The sequence below is a fragment of the Montipora capricornis genome, chromosome 10 (assembly GCF_036669925.1).
Source record: "Montipora capricornis isolate CH-2021 chromosome 10, ASM3666992v2, whole genome shotgun sequence".
NCBI classification, from domain to species: Eukaryota; Metazoa; Cnidaria; class Anthozoa; order Scleractinia; family Acroporidae; genus Montipora; species Montipora capricornis.
Genome location: NC_090892.1, coordinates 2,948,001 through 2,968,000, shown reverse-complemented (window position 1 = coordinate 2,968,000; position 20,000 = coordinate 2,948,001). Strand labels below are relative to the sequence as shown.

Genomic DNA, 20,000 nt, shown 5'->3' with positions numbered 1-20,000 from the left:
TGTTACAGCCACCCCATAGAGCTTGATAGTCCTTGCATGATCATTTCCAAAAATAACACATTAATGATATATTACGTATTAATTTACATTATGCAATACAAAGCAACACTCAAAGTCAACGTTGGTACATGTATGAGCCTTTAAGTTCCTTTCACTCTTATTTTCTCCCTGTTTTTAACTTTCTTTTAAATGTTCAGTGTCTGGAATGTAGTACTAAAAATTTTTGGCCAAGCCAGTTGGGTCCTGGTAACAAATGACGTCAAAGAAGTCAAGAATGTAATTCCATTCTGAATCGTAAGAACCTTCACAACATCCGAAGGGTATCTATCATCTAACATTTCTATAGAATTAACAAAAAGCTCTAGATTTTCAGCAAGACTTCTATTTTAAATTTACACTTTAATTTCTTTTTGAAGAGATGAAATCAAATTTATTTACTTCTTTGACATCATTAGTTACCAGGCCCGACTGGCTTGGCTGAGATTTTGGCGACAGTTCCCTGTATAAATCAAATGTGACGCGAGCTAAAACGCATGGATACAATATGAGGGAAAATGTCTTGAGGTACTACACTCCAGACACTATAGAATGATAGGTAAACGAAAAGCTATAAAATGGGGAAAAAGTAAGTGTCACAGGTAAGTAACACTCCATACATCTGAGGAAAAGGAAGATCACACTGGCATGTATCACAATTTCCTTACAGAATTGTTAAGCTGGTTAAGTTTCTGAAAGCTTCTGGGTGCACTGTGGCATTAGTCAGTCGGTTTTGTGAGAAATAACTGCAATAAATGAAAACAATTACAACAATTTGGTCATCAACACGTGTAAATGGTGTGATTTCACCTAGAGCAATGAAACCTTTTGAACTGAGTGACACTTGAAAATTTTAATATTCTGGATGACACCAAAGGTAGAGGGCTCCCCTTTGGGGGTAATATACAATATAGAAGAACTAAGATTAGTGTTAATTATTGTCAAGACCCCATTAACCCATTTTTTACTTTCCTGAGAGTGACAATGAAATATTCCCCTGGCTGATGCTGATGCTGAGCCTGGCTGTTATTAGTCATCTTTACTGGCACCCCTTTGGGGATAAGATTAGAGTAAGATTTGCAAGCAGTGGATTTTCTACCCTAGTCAGTCAGAGATACATGTATCAGATGCTTGGGTTGAAGACACATTTACTAAGGACTATATAGTTGTAGCTACACTGTAGTCAAGATGAAATTTCAGTACATACAACTGGAACAGCCTTATAACTAGGTTTAAAGGCTGGACCTGTGATTATTGTAAAGATTCCTTTTTTTAAAAAAAACCAATTGGGTGTACGTAAATTGAACAAAAAATTTTCCACCTATTCCCTCTTAGAATACCTGGTGTATCTTAATGATTAATTATCAATCATACTGTATTCTTACAGTACATGGTCCCTACTTTAAATTAATCATGAGTTTTTAATATCATTCTTTACCAAAAGGATGTGCCACACAGAATATCAGGACATAGATAATATCACATCCAAAAATATGATGAGAGTCCTGTTATGAAAGAACACTAATAACTTTACATGTATTATTACGAAGTTCTAGCCAAGTGCTAAGAAAAGGGATCCAGTAGTAATATTATAGCTAGCTAATCACATTTAATTTCCCACATTAACCTTCATTTGTGATTTTGCCAGATGAAGAAGACGAAGTAAAAAAAGTCTGTGGAAACCCACTCCCCACTCACTCCTCTCTACTTACAGCTGCTTCAAACTGCTGAGCTGCCACAAATCTTCCTCCTCAATGTCAGTAATAAGATTTTGATGAAGAAATCTTAGAATCAAAGAAAAAGGACAATGTTGGTTAAAGACATGTTTTTTTTAATGAATGGTTTCCTTTTCACTCATTTAATAAAAATTTAACTGCCTGCAAAACCTTTAACTTGATTAGCATTACTATTTTTTTTATAATTATACATCAACTTTAAATCTCAATTCTGAAAAATGAAGAAGCAAACAGCTTTTCTTACAATTTTTGCAAGCCTTTAATTTTCTCAAAAGGTTTATGAACAATATCTTGTCTCCTGCAAAAATAAAGGATAAGGCAATAGATTCATAATGTAAAGTAAGAATAATATAATCCAAAAATATATAAGCAATAGTTTTCATGGCACCAAAAATAAGGTGGCTCTAAAACAAAGGTCAAAACTAGACATCCCTGCAGCTCCACTGATGAACAACTAAACCGAATATTTCCCCTAGACCTGAAACAACATTTTGTAGTAAGAGTGATTTGGGCTAGGAGACACTTTTGGTGTTGTTTATTTACATGTAGCACTTTAACATATGCACTGACCTGTGTTCTAGACGTGCTTCCAAAAATAAGAGATAAGATGATTGTTGATAACATAATATAATGGCATCCCATTACAACTTACATATGACGATCTTCATAAAATGGTGGAAAATCCGACTTTGAAAAGCTTGACAAGGAATTGATGTTATTATCTTCTAGATGCCTTAAATAAAAAAAGGAAATTAAGATATACATGTAAGAAGCAAAAAATTGCCTTCTTTTGTGAGAAGTAAACAAGGTTTTCATGAACAGAGCATATGAGAAAATGATAAGTTATTAACAAATGGAGAAATATCATTCATTACCCAAAAAAATAATTCAAAAAATTACTGTATAGTTTTCATCTTTGAGCTACCATGTGATTCACTAAACTCACTTATGGCTAGAAATGAACGCAATGGGATGCATGCTCCATTTTGATATTCCACACACTAGTGTCCAATTAAGTCTAAGCATTTGGTGTGTATTTCCAAAAAAATGTATTGTGCTAGGATTTTAGGTTAGGGTAAATGCAGCTCCTTATCTTTACTTGAGGAGCAGAATTGGGGGGAGAATATCAAGGGGACACTTAAAACACTTATCAAAATCAGCATGCATTTAATTACATGCATTTCTGGGTCCACATTATATGCACTGCTCACATAAAATACAAATTTTGTACAAGAGTAGGACTAAAAACTAATAATCATAATAATAATAATAATTGGTAACTAATATAAAGCGCATCTCAACAGAACGTGGTCATCAGATGCGCTACAAATTAGATAATAAATAAGCATATACTGTAAAAAGAAATTAAAATTATATAATTATCTATACTATTTAAATATACAAATGGAATACTACAAGATAGAAATCCTCTTTAAAAACTATGCTATTATAAACTAATGCTTAATGAAACAATACGAAATCATCTGTGTAAACACTAATTGACAAGGATGTTTTTAAAAGACTCTTGATGAATTTATCGAGACTGCTAGCAGTCCTAATGTCACAGGGTAGAGCATTCCATAAACTATTTCCACCATGTGATTATGCAACACATTTTGGGGGTCTTTACATAAAATAATATAAGTCATTTACTCTTGGGACTGTATCATGCTTCAGTGAACTTGATATCCATTGTTTTAATGCAAACAACCCCCCAAAATGGTAAAGGAACTGAATTTTCATGTGGTTGCCAGTGGAGTTCAAGACACCAGGCTTTGTACATTGTATTATGGGAATGGTAAAAAATGCGAATGTTAGGGAAGCCACGACGAATGATCTGTCACCAAAGGTTGCCAAGAAATGCATTGGAGGGAAATCCAGTAAAATCCCATTGCTAGACCTATAAGGTTGTATCTTGGTGGAGACTTGATGGATATAGGGCTTGATAGGTAGCTAGGTGCCATACCATTGTTATGAGGATCAGAATTATTTTTAGTTTATCTGTCATGCAATTCCAGACTTTTCTAGAATTATCTAAGAATCTGTAGTATTCCAGAAATTTCTTTGATGAGACTCAGCAGTTTCTACAAATAGCACACCTTGTAATAGACTATAAATAGCAACAGAACATTCTAGATGCTTAGAGTAAAAGTATAAAGGCAGGCTTGTAAGTAATGGAAAAAAATTCTTTGCCCGAGGGCTTACCCTCGTGGCCGGCTGTGATTGATGGATGTGACATTGTGATAAAGCTATAATCAGCTGCGACAACTATGGTAGAGATATAACCTTCGACCTTGCTATATCCGGAGAGAGTAAAGATAAGAAAGAGACGATAGCTGAAAAGGGAAAAAGATAAAGAGTTCAGACTTTGTTATGAAGTCCCTTGTAAGAGTTTGTGTACACAGAAAATCAATTAAGTGAGTGGAAAGAATCCAGTGAATCAAGAAAGTCAGGAATTGTTGTTTCTAGTCAGTGGAACTTGGAGTTCGAGTTTTAATAATCAAGATCAATACCTGAAAGGCCATGAAAGACAGTAAGCCAGCTTTACGAACTGCTTAACTTAATCTTTAACCTAAGTAATTGTAACAGTTGACAATAAAATCTGCGATAAAATATAAAACATTATAAAACATGGCACGATGTTTCGACGTTTCCAGAACGTCATTATCAAGTAGAAATGGCTTTCATTGAGTAAGTCAATGTTCCCATGGGCATCTCTGAGATGGCAACCAATGGCAGAATATCGATGATCAGCAATGCGTTGAAACAGATGGCGCATCATATATCCAACGTAATTTGAATCACACAAATCACATTTAAAGCAATAAACAACGCTATGCTGATTTACGATACGTGGCTTGATTTCTTTAAGCTTTAGATCTGCTCATGTTTCTTGCTGATGTAGATTGGTTGTACATCAATGCCGATTTTTGAACTGAGATCGCGCATTTGCCTTTTGACCGTGTTCGCTGAGACTTGATCTTTGAACGGAATACTGACTCTTAAAGTTTCATCAGATTTTGTCTTAGCATCTAGTGTAGAGGGATAATCACATTTGTCGATGATACCATTCAACAATGAGAGCCAGTTTAGAATGCTTAAAAAATGTAGCACGAAATGGGATTGCCTCGTTTATGAAATGTTGTACATAAGAACAATAAGACCCAATTTAAATACCCAGAGCGACTCCATTAGGGCCAAACTCTTTGTTTAACATTCAATGTCTTTTAATTTATTCATCTCTTCACTATATATACTTTATTTCATTATTTCATTTCTACTTGATAATGACGTTCTGGAAACGTCATGCCATGTTTTATAATGTTTTATAATATTTTATTGCAGATTTTTATTGTCAAATGTTTTACCAAATCTTTACTTATTCGAGTTGTAACAGTGTAAAACTAATTAAATAATAGTGAAAAAGGGTAACTGCTCGTTGTCACACTTTTGTTGCATGCCTTATATCATACTCGGGAGTTCTTTTCATTTATGCCTTGTTTGCTGACATCTCTTGGTTATTCCTGCATGTAACACCATGCAGAACTTAAAATGATTAAGTACTTGTCAGAGCAAATGAACACATTAATTCCACTGCAGCGTTCCAGACATTAAGCATTTGCTTCTTTTGATATTGTTGTTGAGACAAGCTCAATACTGTAGATACTTACAAATACTGCAAGGAAGGAAAGGACTCTTGAGATAGAGCTGGATGAGGAAAATTTGTCATCCCATTGTCACTTAACCATCTAGGAAAAAATGTAGCAATGTCAGTCAAACATGTTTTTAAAATTCATTATTTCTTCCATGGATACAAAATAAGACTAGAGAAAAACTGCAAAAATGATAGAAATATGTACAATAAAATAAAGGGAGGATTACAGAGCAAACTCTCCTAACTATGGGTTAATTGATTGGCTCTTATTAACTGAGCAGGAGGTCCATATGGGAGAATGTTCACCAAGGTCGTGAGTACAGACCGAGTGCAACGAGGTCTGCACACATGACCGAGGTCAAGATTCTCCTATACAGACTGACTAAGCTTGCAGGTGAATAAGATGTTTATTATATGGCAAACATGAACAATTTCATTCATTTAATGTAACTGGTTTGTACCAACAGACATTTTGCTTGCAAACAGCGATGAGTGGCAATGAGCTGAACTTAATTTTACTAAAGTTTACTCATCCTCCTTACCTTTTTTCCTCATCATGCCTTTTGGCACTTCCATAAATAAATATTGGTAGAAGAAAATACTCAAACATTACCGATCTACATGGGAAAATCTAGACCGCAGTCAATATCAATTTCAGCTAATCAAATTCGTGAATTTGGTACTTCCCAGTCCTTGTGAGACAGAGCCATATAATAAAAGTTCTTAAAAAGGAGGCAACATGGTTCAGTGGTAAGGGCACTGGATTTCATGTGGTTGTGTGGGGTTCAAGACACCAGGCTTTGTACATTGTAAATAACTCACTCCAGATGCCTTCTGGCAAATTATAGAGATTTAAACCATTGTTAAAGTGCCCCTGTGACCAAAAATCAATTCTTATTTTTGTTTGTTTTTCAGAACCATGTGAACTTATAAACACTAAGCGGCCAAAGTTTTAACATGGTTCGTACAACTTCAGACAAACAAAATTCAACGACTTTTCAAGGAAAAATTGCAGTTTTCAAGGACTAAAATTTCTTCAATAAACTGACATTCTTGGTCCCTTTTTAAAAACCTAATTATTAGCATAAACACTCAATGACGCATTTGCGAATTTTAAATGGTTTAGACCAGCCACGGTTGATCGCACCATTTTATACAACTTTCTGTAATAACACTTTTTAAAAGGATAACAGTCACAAGCTATGACTTGAAGTTGCATCTGAGGTACAGAAATAGTATTTGAAGATAGAGAAATCATATTGTTCCCAAAAACATTACTAAGATGATGAAGATCTTCCAGTAGCCTTTCAAAGTTTCTAACTTTCCATTTAGTTTCTCCTCAAGTTCTTGCAGTTGAATTGTCTTATCTTTGGCTGCCTTTCTAAGCATCATTCACTTCTGCACGACTGGAACCTGATTCCGACCTTAGATCACAACTTAAAGTAACTTCTTTGCCTAAAAATGTACCAACCAGCACAGATTGAAGTTGTACAAGTGTTCATTTTATGTTTATCGCCTTTCATGCGAGACTTCAGAGCGCTTTCAATGTTGATCACCTTTTTAAAAATACAACACATGGCTCTGTGTTTGTTGCCTTTAAATCTTTTACCCAGCTATAGTGGATTGCTTAACCATCTATGATTCAAGACACATTTGCCCATCACTAATTTGAATTGAAAACAAAGGGAGAAACCAAAATATTTACATGGTGCAAAACACTTAGCCCCTTTACACCAAACGCACATGGCGGTCAACCCCACATCTTGGAGCGATGTGCATGAAATTGAGGTGAAAATGCAGTTTCCCTTAAAACCTAAAAAATTGCTTTTCGCTTGGTATTAGTCATAAATGGCCAAATTTTCCTCAGCAAAATAATTTAATTGCTCAGAAAATGATGTGGCGTAAACAAATTTGTGAATTTCAAGGAGTTTTCAAGACCTAATAAAGAAATCAAGTACTTTTCAAGGACCTTAAACGAATTCAAGGACTTTTCAAGACGGGTACTAAAATTCAAGACCTTTTCAACATTGTATGAACCATGTTTAAGGCTTGATTTAAAAAAGACACCTGTTTATTTTAGTTGGAATTTTCCTATTTAATGGTCTGCCATTATTAACTATAAGATCTTGAGAGACCTGAATCTCGGAGAAAATGACGTCAAAGGCTCAGTGTAGTTTAAATGTGTGTGTCTCACTAGTTTAAATGTTTGAATGTGTTTGCAATGTGTGTGAACACCGCAGAATTAATATGAAGCACAGGAGTTTTGGGCTTTCAGACTTTTAAACTCATGTTTTGCATACATAAGCTGCATTTACATGCTGAAATTTTAAGCTAGTGAGCCTTTGACGTCAATTTTCCCTGGATCCAACCCTCCTGAGGTCCAATCAGTTGGTTTTGAATGTGAGTAATAGCGGACCATGAAATCCAAAAGTTACACTCAAAGTAAACAGCCTTTGGATGAAAATCAAAGCTCAAAATTTTGCCAATCAGGTGAACATTAAACAGTGATGTTTTTTTTTTTTTATCACAGGGGCACTTAAACGTTAGTGACAAAGAGGGCCATAATTATTATAGTACCCTCATTAAAATAAAGAGTACCCTCCTCCTCATCATCATCATTATCATCATGATTATCAAAGTACATCATTATCAGCCAGGGCCAATTCCACTAGATTTGATCTGGAATTTTAGGACATTACAAAAATCTGACCCAACAGTCTTCAGCTTTTGTTACTTACAGATCTTGTAAAGCTGGAAGATTTTTAAATGCATTGAACATCACAGATATTACTTGAGGTTGCTGCTGCATTAAAATCCTAAAAAAAAAAGGGAAAAAAGAACAGTCTGAGATCATTTTCAATTGCCAAAAATTCATACCAATTGTACCTGGTAGGTGTAACGAAAGAAAATAGATAAAGGATAAGTTAAAAAACAACTTTCAAAATTTGCTTACAACACTCGCAGCTTTGGAAGATTTTCAAATGGACTGCTGAAGGACTGTGCCGTTATGCTCTGTAGCTGATTCCCTCTGAGATCACTAGAAATGCAGCACTTAATATAAAAACGTTTCCTTCTGTACTTTGGACCCTGTAAGATTCTGGTCCTGAGCGGGATTTTTTCAAATTTTAAATAGGATTTGGATACTGTTTGGCTTATTTGTAAGGATCCTGAATAAGACTGCGATCCAAATCTGGATTAACATGGGTTTTAATAAGAAAAAAGGTTCTCTCATTATCCCAATATGGTAGGCCTCTCAAACATCTCTATCTGGCACAAGGCCACAAGCAGATATTCAGACTGGCAGCAAATTAGTTGTGCAGGTAAATAATGGGATAACCCACAAATGTGGTACAATGCTTGGGCTGTTATAATAGGACATCAATAGCTACAGTATTCCTTCCTTGCTGCACAAGCAGTTGCTCTTCAGCTGTCACCCTTCCTCTAGGATGGTTTCTTACAGAGACTGAATGCACGGCATTGCTAAAATGTGGGTCAGAGTGTCAAGGGTAAGGGTCAGAGAGTAAAGGGTCAGAAAGTCGAAGGGCCAAGTGTAAGGGTAAATGGTAAGGGTATATCGCCAGTCCATGCAAGGTGTTTAAAACAAAATAAGCTGCCGGTTTTGTTATGAAGTCCTGGTCTGGCATTGAAGGATTTTTCAGGAATTTGTTTTTAGCAAAAATAATTCTTCACATCAAGGATGTTTGCATTTCATCTAGTTTGAAACACAATTTTACCACAAAGTTTCATGCCGCTGAAGGCAGTGCAATGTGGCAATGCCACTGTCAGTCATCTAAATCATATTTGTCATATTTGACAACCAATTAAATCATGCTAAGTCACCACAGTATACACGGCCATGTGGTAACACCTTCACCATACTGGCATGACTGGCAGAATCACTCCGGTCACCACTGAAGAGATTCGGCATGAACATCTGGTTTTGCCGTGGAGTCTTCGATATGTGAGGTACATAAAAGATAAAAAGGGACATGATCGCTAGCCCATTGGTAATGGTAGTATTGAAAATGTAAATGTGTTCTTTTCTTGCTTATTTTAGGGCGATGCACTATTGCATTTCTCTTTTACTTATGACTGAAACATGCATGACAGTTTTGGACAATTTCTGAGTATTTTGAAAGTACAATATGTCTGGAAATTTCTATTAGATTTTACTCATGCCGAAATGACATTTTGAAATCCACTACCCGTGTATGTTTGTATCTCCCTGCGCTCCTGTTTTTCTCTTTGAACTTTAATCTGTATTTTTTTCATAAATGAATGAAAGCAAACTTGTCCAATATGATCACAAGTAACCACAGACCTGGGTTTTAAAACAAATGAGGTGTCAGGAGGGTATTTGTTGACAAAAATTAGGACAGACAATCAAATCATTCTTTTCAAATGTAATATCGAAGATGTGATATTTGATCTTTCTTCTGTTAGATTTCAGTTGACAATGACAAAAGTCTAGCTTCTGAAGTAAGCATTGGAGGCCTCATTTAATAGTAACTGTTTTCTCAAGTAGAAACTCATGCACCTGCTTTACGCATTAAAGTTCTGTTACTATTTGGACCCTATTTGGCGAACCAGTCGACTGCTTCATTTACACATTGCATGTCGTGGAGTTGATTAATGGTTCAGTTGTAATCAAGTTGTTGCCATTTATGATAGTATAGTTGTTGAAGATACCATTTTAATCCTGATGAAAAAAACCTTAAGTGTTTCATTTGACCTTGTAAGATGTCAACTTAGTTATTCTTTAGAGTGGTTGTATTGTACATTTTAAGAGGCATTAAGCTCCCGTTGTCATACTTTGAAAAAACGATAGTTTCGTCAAAAAGCTGTCTTAGCTTGTCTTTACCCTTGACCCGCTGACCCTTGACCCTTTGACCTGCATTTTAGCAACGCTGGTTGAATACATGTCCATCCATTTAGGTCTTTGTTTGCTGAGTGGTGTTTATAGAAAAAAATTGTTGTGCTTAGCTTGAAAGATTGTGAATGGACTGTCACGAGAGTGAGTTCAATTAAAAAGAAAGATTACCAGTAATGTGACATGTAACCATAAAAATATACATCTGGCATGACCTTTCAATGACTTCATACCAAATGTAAAGAAATTAACACCTGATTTATCAGTGAGGTGGAGGGTGAGCAGTCTTAACACCACTCTTTAAACCGCAGGTTCAGCAAAAAGGCCATGAGGTCAAGGACATTTCTAGTGGAGGTCCAGTGGTCATGGCTAGATTGCCTCAGATGTTCTCAAATGCTGAGCTCCACCTGCTTAGGACTTGTGAAGGCAGAGGCATATTAATTCCTGTACAGGCCACCGGCGTTTATAAGCCTGCAACTGCCCATACATTCTATACTTGCTACCCATGTTAACTTCCTTACATTTTATACAATGACAACACGAAGCTGTCAAAAGGTTATGTTATCTTTATCGTTAATCTTTCTTTACAACTGTTTTAGGGAATTGATTCCTGTAATAAGTAAGTGACTTCAATATCGAAAGCAGACGTATTTCCGGCCGTCGTTTCTATGTTTTTCGGGGAAGACAAACGACCGCCAGAAATACGTCTGTGTTCGCAGGCTACTATTTAATATAATAGGAATGAGAACCCATCAGTATAATATAATAATTCAGGATCACAATTATCCTGAATAGGTTAAGAATCCAGCTGAGCATCTGTTGTGTAAAATCAGAAAATGCATTGATCACTATGCCATGTAAGTGCTAATTGAGGTACTGGTTGTCTCAGATGTAAGTGAAGTATTGAAAACAGTAGTTGTTCACTTACAGATGAAGTAGCTCTGGAATTTCATAAAAGACATTGGCACCGATGGTCTTTATCACATTCACTTGCAATTCTCTATTCAAAATAAAGAAGACATCACAACCTTTCTACCTAAATCCACTTAAATCTTTGTCAAACTGACATCACTAGTAAGACTTACATGTAAGCAAAGAAGATATTTTTTCATGGTGACTCAGGATTTAACAATGAAAAAACTGCGATTAAACATAACTAGTAAACATATTTTAAAATACTAAAAACTTGGTTTAAAACTTTGTTAATAACAACATTTCGACATTATTTAAACGTCATTATCAAGTCAAAGTGATTTAAAAATTGCAATCTATAATACATTGTCGTTTCTTAACAAAGTTTTTAGTATTTTTTAATGTGTTTAGATGTTTTATCACAGTTTTTTGTAGTTGAATGTTTTCCAAAATCACTTCTTCTTCGTAGACTCAAGGATACTTGGGAAAAGGGAGTGCTCCTTTGCACGAGTCATAGCTTCTGATTTGTAGTTCAGATGCTCTACAACTAAGACTCATGAGGCCATTAAGCTAGGTTCAGGGGACAATATTTAAGCAAGGACAACAACAAAGGCTTCAAGAACGTTGTCAAAAACATTTTCATGTTATTATTTTTAAAAAGTCTGAAATTACTCTGATTTGCTCAGCATGGAAAGTGTGTATCAACACCCCAGAAAGAAAATAGGTGAGAACACTGTGGACATTTAAGAGAAAATTAAAATTGAATTTTATCATCAGGTGCTCACGTCCTCCACATAACCCCAAATTTGGTCAATTCACCTTGTTGCCAGGGTGAGGACGGTGGCATAGAAATGTACACAAGTGTAAAACGCATGTGGACGTGCACGGTGCGCAGAGCTTTTGTTTTCGCTCACAAGACCTACTGTTGTTTCATCACGTTCTCTTAGCCGGCATCATGGTCAGTTGCTTAAGCTCCCTATTGTCAAGAACTGTAATCAAAAGGTCATCAGTTACATTTTCCACAATTTTCACTGCTCCACAATGGAAGAAGCTTTTAGAAGTTTTATAACCATAAAAAATAAAATAGGATGCATATGAAAATGTAGGTGTTAACTACGCCACAATGGAACATATCCAGGTCTTTCCGAAGGTACCAGAAAGCACTGTATTTTTTTGTCACTATAAGGGATTAGTCTTTATTTGGAGTCGTTTTGTTTTCTGTCTTTTGTTGTATGTATATATGTACATGTAATCTCTGCTCTGGTATCTGCAAAAGGAACCACATATCATGACTGTGATGGTAAAATTTTAAATTTTTATATCTTGTAAACAGGTACTCTAAAGACAACCTTGTGATAAGACTTACATGTACTGCACAATCAAAATCAAAAATTCCACTTACAGAACTTTGAGGTGAATCAAACCAGAGAAAGCACCAGTAGAAATAAAAGAAATGACATTGTTGCTCACATTCCTGAAAGATACAGATGATTATTTATTTATTTATTTTAAAGGCATCATTCCAAGCATTACATTCTAAATTGCACTGTGGGGATCCTCAAAGTCAATTCAAACCCAAGACAACAAGATTTATTTTTAACATAAAGGATTCCACTCTCAGCACTGAAGTCCTGGCAGCAGCATTGTCCTACATTTACAAGAAGAGGATAGCACGTATATCTCATCAAGCATTTTACAATAGAGCTCCGGCTGGTATAAATTCCTTATTTACTAAATATTCTTTGTTGAGAAACCTCAGAGAAAATCTGAAGTTCAGTGCCCCAAAAGTGACTCTTTTCAATCTTCCTTCTCTCATTGTGCCTCCCAGTTCTGTGGTCTGCAGGAATAACTTACCTGACAGTGTACTTAAAGAGCGAACTGAACACTGTCTCTTTGAAATCTACTCTTAAAGTAAAATCTGACATTTTTGACAAAATAGCATTAAATGGGATGCAAGGAGCAAACAAAGGCACTGTAAATTACATACTAATATAATTAAGATCATCAATATTTATTTTTATTTTGTATTTTATTTTTATTTATTTACTTCTGACTATTTTTTTTTTACTTTTTACTACTTTTTATTACTACCATTTTGCGCGAAGTTTTACTTTTCAAACATCAACGGTTTGTCCCGTCGTGTGTCACTTTTGACCAATGAAACGTTGGCGGTTATATCCACGTTTTTGATGGCACACCAGCATGTTTTGTTCATGTGCTCTTCAAGTTTTCAGGTTTTCTGTGAGAGCGGAGATATTTATGAATCTGCCTAGGAATCTAGAAGAGTCATAAACATCTATCTCCCATGAGTTTCCAAAGACACAGAATAAGGAATTTGGTATGCTTTACCAAGAAAAGATACGTGATTCAACAACTACGAGATAAAAATACAAGAAACCGAAGTGGAACTAGAAAGATAGAGGAGGAAATATTTCTACGTCTATGGCATTCTGCATACACACGCTCTTCCGTGTTTCAAGGAGCATTTAAAATCTTGATCTCAAGCGACTCCTGGACGGTAATTTACCTCATTCCAAACTTGTTGACTTTAAATTTTTTTGTCTCCATTGCAAAAGGGCCGTCATGCAAAACCCGCACGCTCTCACGAAAAACCTGGAAACTTTGAGAGCATGTGAACAAAACATGCTGGTATGCTGTCAAAAACGTTGTCAATTTCACAACTTAACTGCCAACGTTTCATTGGTCAGAAGTGATACATAACCGCACAAATTGTTAACGGTTGAAAAGTAATTTAACTTCGTGCAAAATTCGTCACGCTCCAAGGATGGACGCAAATGGTAGTATCATAAACTATTAAATATTATTTATCTAAGTTTTGCAGATATACTTTAGTTTGTAGGTCCATATGAACCCTTTTAGCCGCCTTTTACTGACCTACACGACAAATAAAGTACATTTATGTATGTACCAGTATGAATCTTTGTGCACAAACCCAAGGACAAGCTGTACACATCTTAAGATCAAAATACAAGAAGAACTCAAGAGCTGCAAGCATATTCATAAAACATGATTCCCACACTTACAAATGAACAAGCTGTGAATCATTTCCATAGAAAGGCTTCAGGTTTGTAACACTTAGGCTGGAAATTTCATTAGCATCTACACCCCTATATACAACAAGTAGAGAATAAAAAGAGTTCACAAAAGATTTCAGAAAAGCCTAAAGAACTTTGGACAAAAAAGTCCTCGCTACAGGTACCTTAATTAATGTTCGCAGTTCATCAATTGTTGCACAAATAATAATTATTATTGGTTTACATAAGCGGGTAGCTATCATCGTCCCTTTTTGTTAATTTATTATTGACTTCACATGCTTTTATACTCACAAATAAATCAGTGACTTGCAGTTTACAAATGCTGCACCAGGAAACCTCTTCAGTTTGTTCTTACTAAGACCTCTGTAAAAAAGGTGTCATAATTAAACCGTATAGAGTTTAGTATAACAACTTTTTCAAATGTCAATGCATAATTTGTAAAAGACAAGTTTAGTCTATAAATTTGTCGTATTTGCCAAACCTGTATGCCAGTAAGTATGAAAGTCCAAGTTCACATGTTGTGTATGTACAGTCAGGGCTCATGTAGTTATCAATGAATCAAAAACAGGGTTGGCAATTAGGACAGGGAATTATATCACTGTCGTAGTGTTGCGTAAAGTACCCATTTTGTGGGCTCACTTTCATGGGTCTTCCTTGATGTATACATGTGCGATTTTGAGTTCCTAATAAAATGGTGATTTTAGACATGAACTTAACTAAAAAGAAGGGAGGTTTTAGGGCAGTGTAGCCACCTCCATGAGTGATGCAAGTCTCTAGGGGGGGTCCAGGGGCATGCTCCCCTTGGAAAATTTTCAAGATATGTGCCTCTACCTGGAAGATGACATTTCCCGCATTTTGAGATCACTTTCAACGGAAAATATTGGAGTTTTTAACAGGCAGTGAAAGCTAAGGCCTATTGGTCCCACGAATGAACGCAAACCTTGCATATAGTCGAGGCAATCCAGTGCATTACTTTGCCCAAAATTATCGCAAGGTCATGCTAGAATGCCAAAAGGGTAAAAATGGCTGAGAAACCACAGAAAAACAGCAAAGAATCATGTTAAAAAGACTGGTTAAACAAAGAAAACATTCTTTCTTTGGCTAGGAAGAGTTTCAAAAACTGGGAGAATATTAAGCGAAAACAGGAGGTCAGAATTGTTTGCCGAAAACGAGAGGTTTCCAGACAAAAAAGGAGGGTTGGAATCTCTGCAGTCGTCTGAGCTTTATTGAAATGTACCAGTGACTGTGAGGATTAATTTCTTCATTTCAAGCATAAATTCCCCAATCCGCACCAACATGCCAAGGATGAAAAGAAAAATCTAATTCATGTAGGGTAAGATGAGTAGTCTGAACACTTACACAAGTTTTTTATACTTACATGTACTCTAGTTTTGGTAAATCAAACCAGTTGTCTGGAATCCAGTCAATTTCATTTTCAGTCAGGATACTAATAACCATAAATACAAACAAGCTTCAAAACCTACATGTATTCCACATTTTACAGCATTGCAACACAATTACCAGAAGTATAAACAATATAAATGAATATCTCTTAATTCCATAATATTTACTGAGGCAGTGGCACCCAGTAGTTGGGGACCTTGCCCTGAGATCATGAGATCCCCGGTTCACGACCCATCCTGACTACTTATTGAATTTGATCCTGGTATTCACTTGTTCAACTTCTCAGTTGCACTTGTAAATAGCCAAGTGGTTTCCCTCCTGCCAGATGGGATTCTTAAAAGTTGTTGTTCTGTTGTGTTATTTCATGGATTACATGCCAACAATGTTTCAATGACTTTTCATCAAATTGCTGCGATTGCACACACAATTAATGAACTTTTAAAAATCCACCTAAAGCATCAGAATATTACGTGTAAGTGCATGAATGTAGGATAGTCTGTAACAAAAAAACACCGAAAAGATGGCTTACAACTTACATTCTGGTCAAGTTCCTTGGTAATGCAGTGAAGTTGTAGCTGTGCAGTTTTATTTGATTGGAATACAAATCACTAAACAGCAAAAATAAAAATAACTGTCAGATTATGCTCATAATGAAAACAAAAAATAACATTACTAATTTCCACTATAGTCTGTTCTAGTCATCTTGATAGTATGAGGCAGGTTTTAGCACTTGACAATTTTCACTGCTCCTCACTATGTGCATACCAGGAACTTGCTCTTTGGCAAAGTCCCAAAGTGCAGAGGGCTGTCTATCATTTGCACATATAAAATTGCCACAGCTTTTATTTATGCATGTCAAGCCAACTTCCAGTTTACAAAAAGTGGGTGTATTATTAGACAATCTAACCATGTTAACTAGTTGGTATGTGCAAATGTTATGGCTCAATGTTATATTTGGTTCAAAATTGTTCAAACTACACTATAGTTCAACCTGGATTTTTCCTTTGTTTCAAATTCTTTCGTTAACCCTTTAACTCCCAATAGTGCCACTTATAGATTTTACTCTGTCTAACGCCAGACGATTTTACTCGTCAATGGGGAACCCCACGGGGCTGAAAGGGTTAAAGGGGGCACTGTCACGTGATGACATGCACAGTATTTCTCCCACCAGAAATTTTAACAGACTTTTAATCTTTTGCTTTTTCTGTTTAAGTAAAAACTTAATATGTCTTTCAAAAAGCAATAGAATGTACATTTATCTACTATCGGTTATCTGGAGTCCAAAATAAAAGCGAAGAAAAAAAAATGTGCCATTTCTGCTCACTGACAGCTGAATTCGGTGAAGTGTGACTAGAAACATTATCAGAGGTACAAGCGCAAACAGAAGTATTTTTTCTCTGTGATATACCAAACATATTATCAAGATTAACACGCCACTTCAAAGCTGAAAGAGAGTGCATTTATTTCCACGAGACGTGTTTGACTCACCGCTTCCGGTTTTTACTTTACATTTTTACCTTTTACCTTTATAATTCATGCAACAAATAAACATGTCCAGTGCAGTTCCTCTCAACTAAATGTGGGCTTTCTTCAAAATACTTGAATACACATTTTACAGTGAGGATAGTAAACGTTCATCCTCAAACGATGATGTGGTAGTCTCTGACATTTCGGTGACTAGGTAGCTACAAATGAGCCACGACGATGGACTTCGATTCTTGTTTATATCAGTGAAACAGCTTACAATTCGATTAAACCATACATTGAATTTCTCATGAATCCACAGTTTGAAAAGTTTCTCTTCATTGTAGATTCTGTGTTGGTACTTTCACTGCACTGCTTTGCTTTGTTGCGGAGATTGAATCACTATTTGTGCGTGGAGTTTTAAACATTCTGCATGAAACAGTGGCCTCTACATTGTCTGCAACTCACCAAACTTGAAAAGTTCTCGTTGAAATTTTTACCTTTCGATTCAAAAACCTGGTGCATGGGCATCCGTGACAGTGCCCCTTTAATTCTCTTTAACCCACTGATAGCTCAAACGCCCTAAGGAGGCCCCCAGTTGACCAGTAAAATCGTCTGGCATTAGACAGATCGGGTACAATCTATGACGTCTCACTCCCAGGAGTCAATGGGTTAAGTCTCTCTCAATATTATTACATGTATAATTTTAATCTGTGAAAGCCACTACACTATACTTTAATACCTGTTGACTTTTGCCCTATGCATAAATTATGTCCCATGCTTATGTTTATCGACTGCAGAGTTTATGATGAAAGCAAACTTACAGCTCTTCCAGTGCCACATTTTTTGAAATATCTGGAAAGTCTCTCAAAGTGTTTTCAGGCAACTTTCTGCAAACGTAATCAAGTCAGTCATTGACACATCGTAAATGCATAGTAATTATAAGTATAATTTATTATCACCAATACATTTCTGCACAGGAAATAGTAATTAAAAGTTGATTTCACAATAACATGCAGATTTTATACAAATGTACATAATATTATTCAGGAATTATTGATCACTGGCATCCATTTTCAGAATATGATCATAAATTGTTTTCTAAAGGTCTGATTTTCAGAACAGTAGAGCTGCATGCACATATACAGTACCACCCATAGGAGATGTACAGATAAGACAGGGGTTCTATGGTGAGAGAGAAAGTGAGAAAGGAATGGAGGGAGGGAGGGAGGGTCAGGGTTCACAAGGGTTGAGGAAGGGCCTGAATATTAGTAACTGAGTTACAGAGAGAGGGAGATAGTGAGTGAGCAAGTGAGCAGGTGGGGGGATGGGTGGGTGAGTGAGGGAGTGAGTGAGTGAGTAAGGGTGGCAGGGGCATAAAGTCATCATAAGAAGCTCACAGCTCTCCAATCTAGTGAAAATCATTTGTCGGCTGACAAACAACCAACATCATATATGAACTGCGGATATGAAATCAAGTGAAGCTATGATCCTCGCAATTTTTGCAATTGTGTAAAGAAGTCTGAAAATTTCAGGACTTCAAAGGGGTTTGAACCAGTGACCTCATGATACCGATAAAACGCTCTAACCAACTGAGCTATGAAGCCACTGACGTTGGGAGCTGGACATTTGTGGGTTCCAATCTTCCCGTGAGGAATGAATCAACAATGAAATGATATATGAAATGGATCATATATGAAATGCAGATATGAAATCAAGTGAAACTATGATCCTTGCAGTTAGGAACGCAAATTTTGCAATTGCAATTCAGGACTTCAACGGGGTTTGAACCCGTGACCTGGCGATACTGGTAGGTAAGCGCTATCCGAGCCTAGTGGCCCAACACACCTGAGCTTATCCTCGGTTTCCTTAGCATGAAGCATCCCTGGATGGGATGCTACTTGTAGTCCATCACAGGGTTACCCCCAGCCTTGAGTTCGCCAGCACCCATTTATACACCTAGGCGCAGAGAGGCACCGTGGGAGTAAAGTTTCTTGCCCAAGAACACAACACAATGTCCACAGCCAGGCCCCCAACCCGGACCACTCGATCCGGAGTTGAGCGCACTAACTAAGAGGCCATGTGCACTGCGTCTCCCAGTTGCGATACCAGTGCGACAATCTAACCAACTGAGCTATGAAGCCACTGATGTTGGGAGCTGGACATTCATTTTGTGGGTTCCAATGTTCCCATGAGGAATGAATCAATGCTGAAATGGATCATATATGAACTGCGGATATGAAATCAAGTGAAGCTATGATCCTCCCAGTTATGAACGCAATTTTTGCAATTGCGTAAAGAAGCCTGAAAAATGTTGGATGCAAGACGTGATTGTCACAAACTCTCTCACTGAAACATAGCAAAGTATTGTTTAACATTTTGCTATAGCCTTCTGTCAGAAATAGGGGTACTAAAATATACCTGGCACTTACAATGTTTGCAGGTTTTCTAACTTGTGAAAAGTTGTCACATTTATGAAGTTCAATCTGGAGTTATAAATTTTTCTGTCAAAAGAAAAAGGTTTAGTCACCTCAATGATTACATGTACCCTTTAATTGAATGATCACAAAAGATACAGGATTGAAGAGTATATTTTAATGTAGGATTCAAGTTAACCTTTTTAAAGGGAGTGAAAAGCCGAAAAGTAACAGATGCATGTAAGGAAAGCAAGTTGGTCACAATGGCACCTACCAGTATTAAAATACCACTGACGCCAAGCTTATCATTACAAACTCAATTCAAAAACTCATTAGTAATTCACCTAGTAGCCTAACAGCCTGACAGACTGACAGGCTATCAAAACGCCAATAAAATGTCATGTGCATGAGCTATAAAGTTAACCCAATAAAACACCCCTCATTAGAATT

General features: G+C 36.4%; 1 protein-coding gene across 1 annotated transcript in view; it reads right to left on the bottom strand.

Moving 5' to 3' along the window:
* LOC138019025 (uncharacterized) overlaps positions 1-20,000 on the bottom strand; it is a 141,127-nt gene that overhangs the window by 103,829 nt on the left and 17,298 nt on the right. The window contains 15 exon segments of the mRNA XM_068865690.1: positions 705-782; positions 1,749-1,820; positions 2,017-2,070; positions 2,425-2,505; positions 5,444-5,521; positions 8,166-8,243; positions 8,381-8,464; positions 11,226-11,297; positions 12,612-12,683; positions 14,254-14,337; positions 14,557-14,628; positions 15,644-15,712; positions 16,206-16,277; positions 17,958-18,023; positions 19,566-19,637. Coding sequence (XP_068721791.1) covers positions 705-782; positions 1,749-1,820; positions 2,017-2,070; positions 2,425-2,505; positions 5,444-5,521; positions 8,166-8,243; positions 8,381-8,464; positions 11,226-11,297; positions 12,612-12,683; positions 14,254-14,337; positions 14,557-14,628; positions 15,644-15,712; positions 16,206-16,277; positions 17,958-18,023; positions 19,566-19,637 — 1,104 coding nt within the window.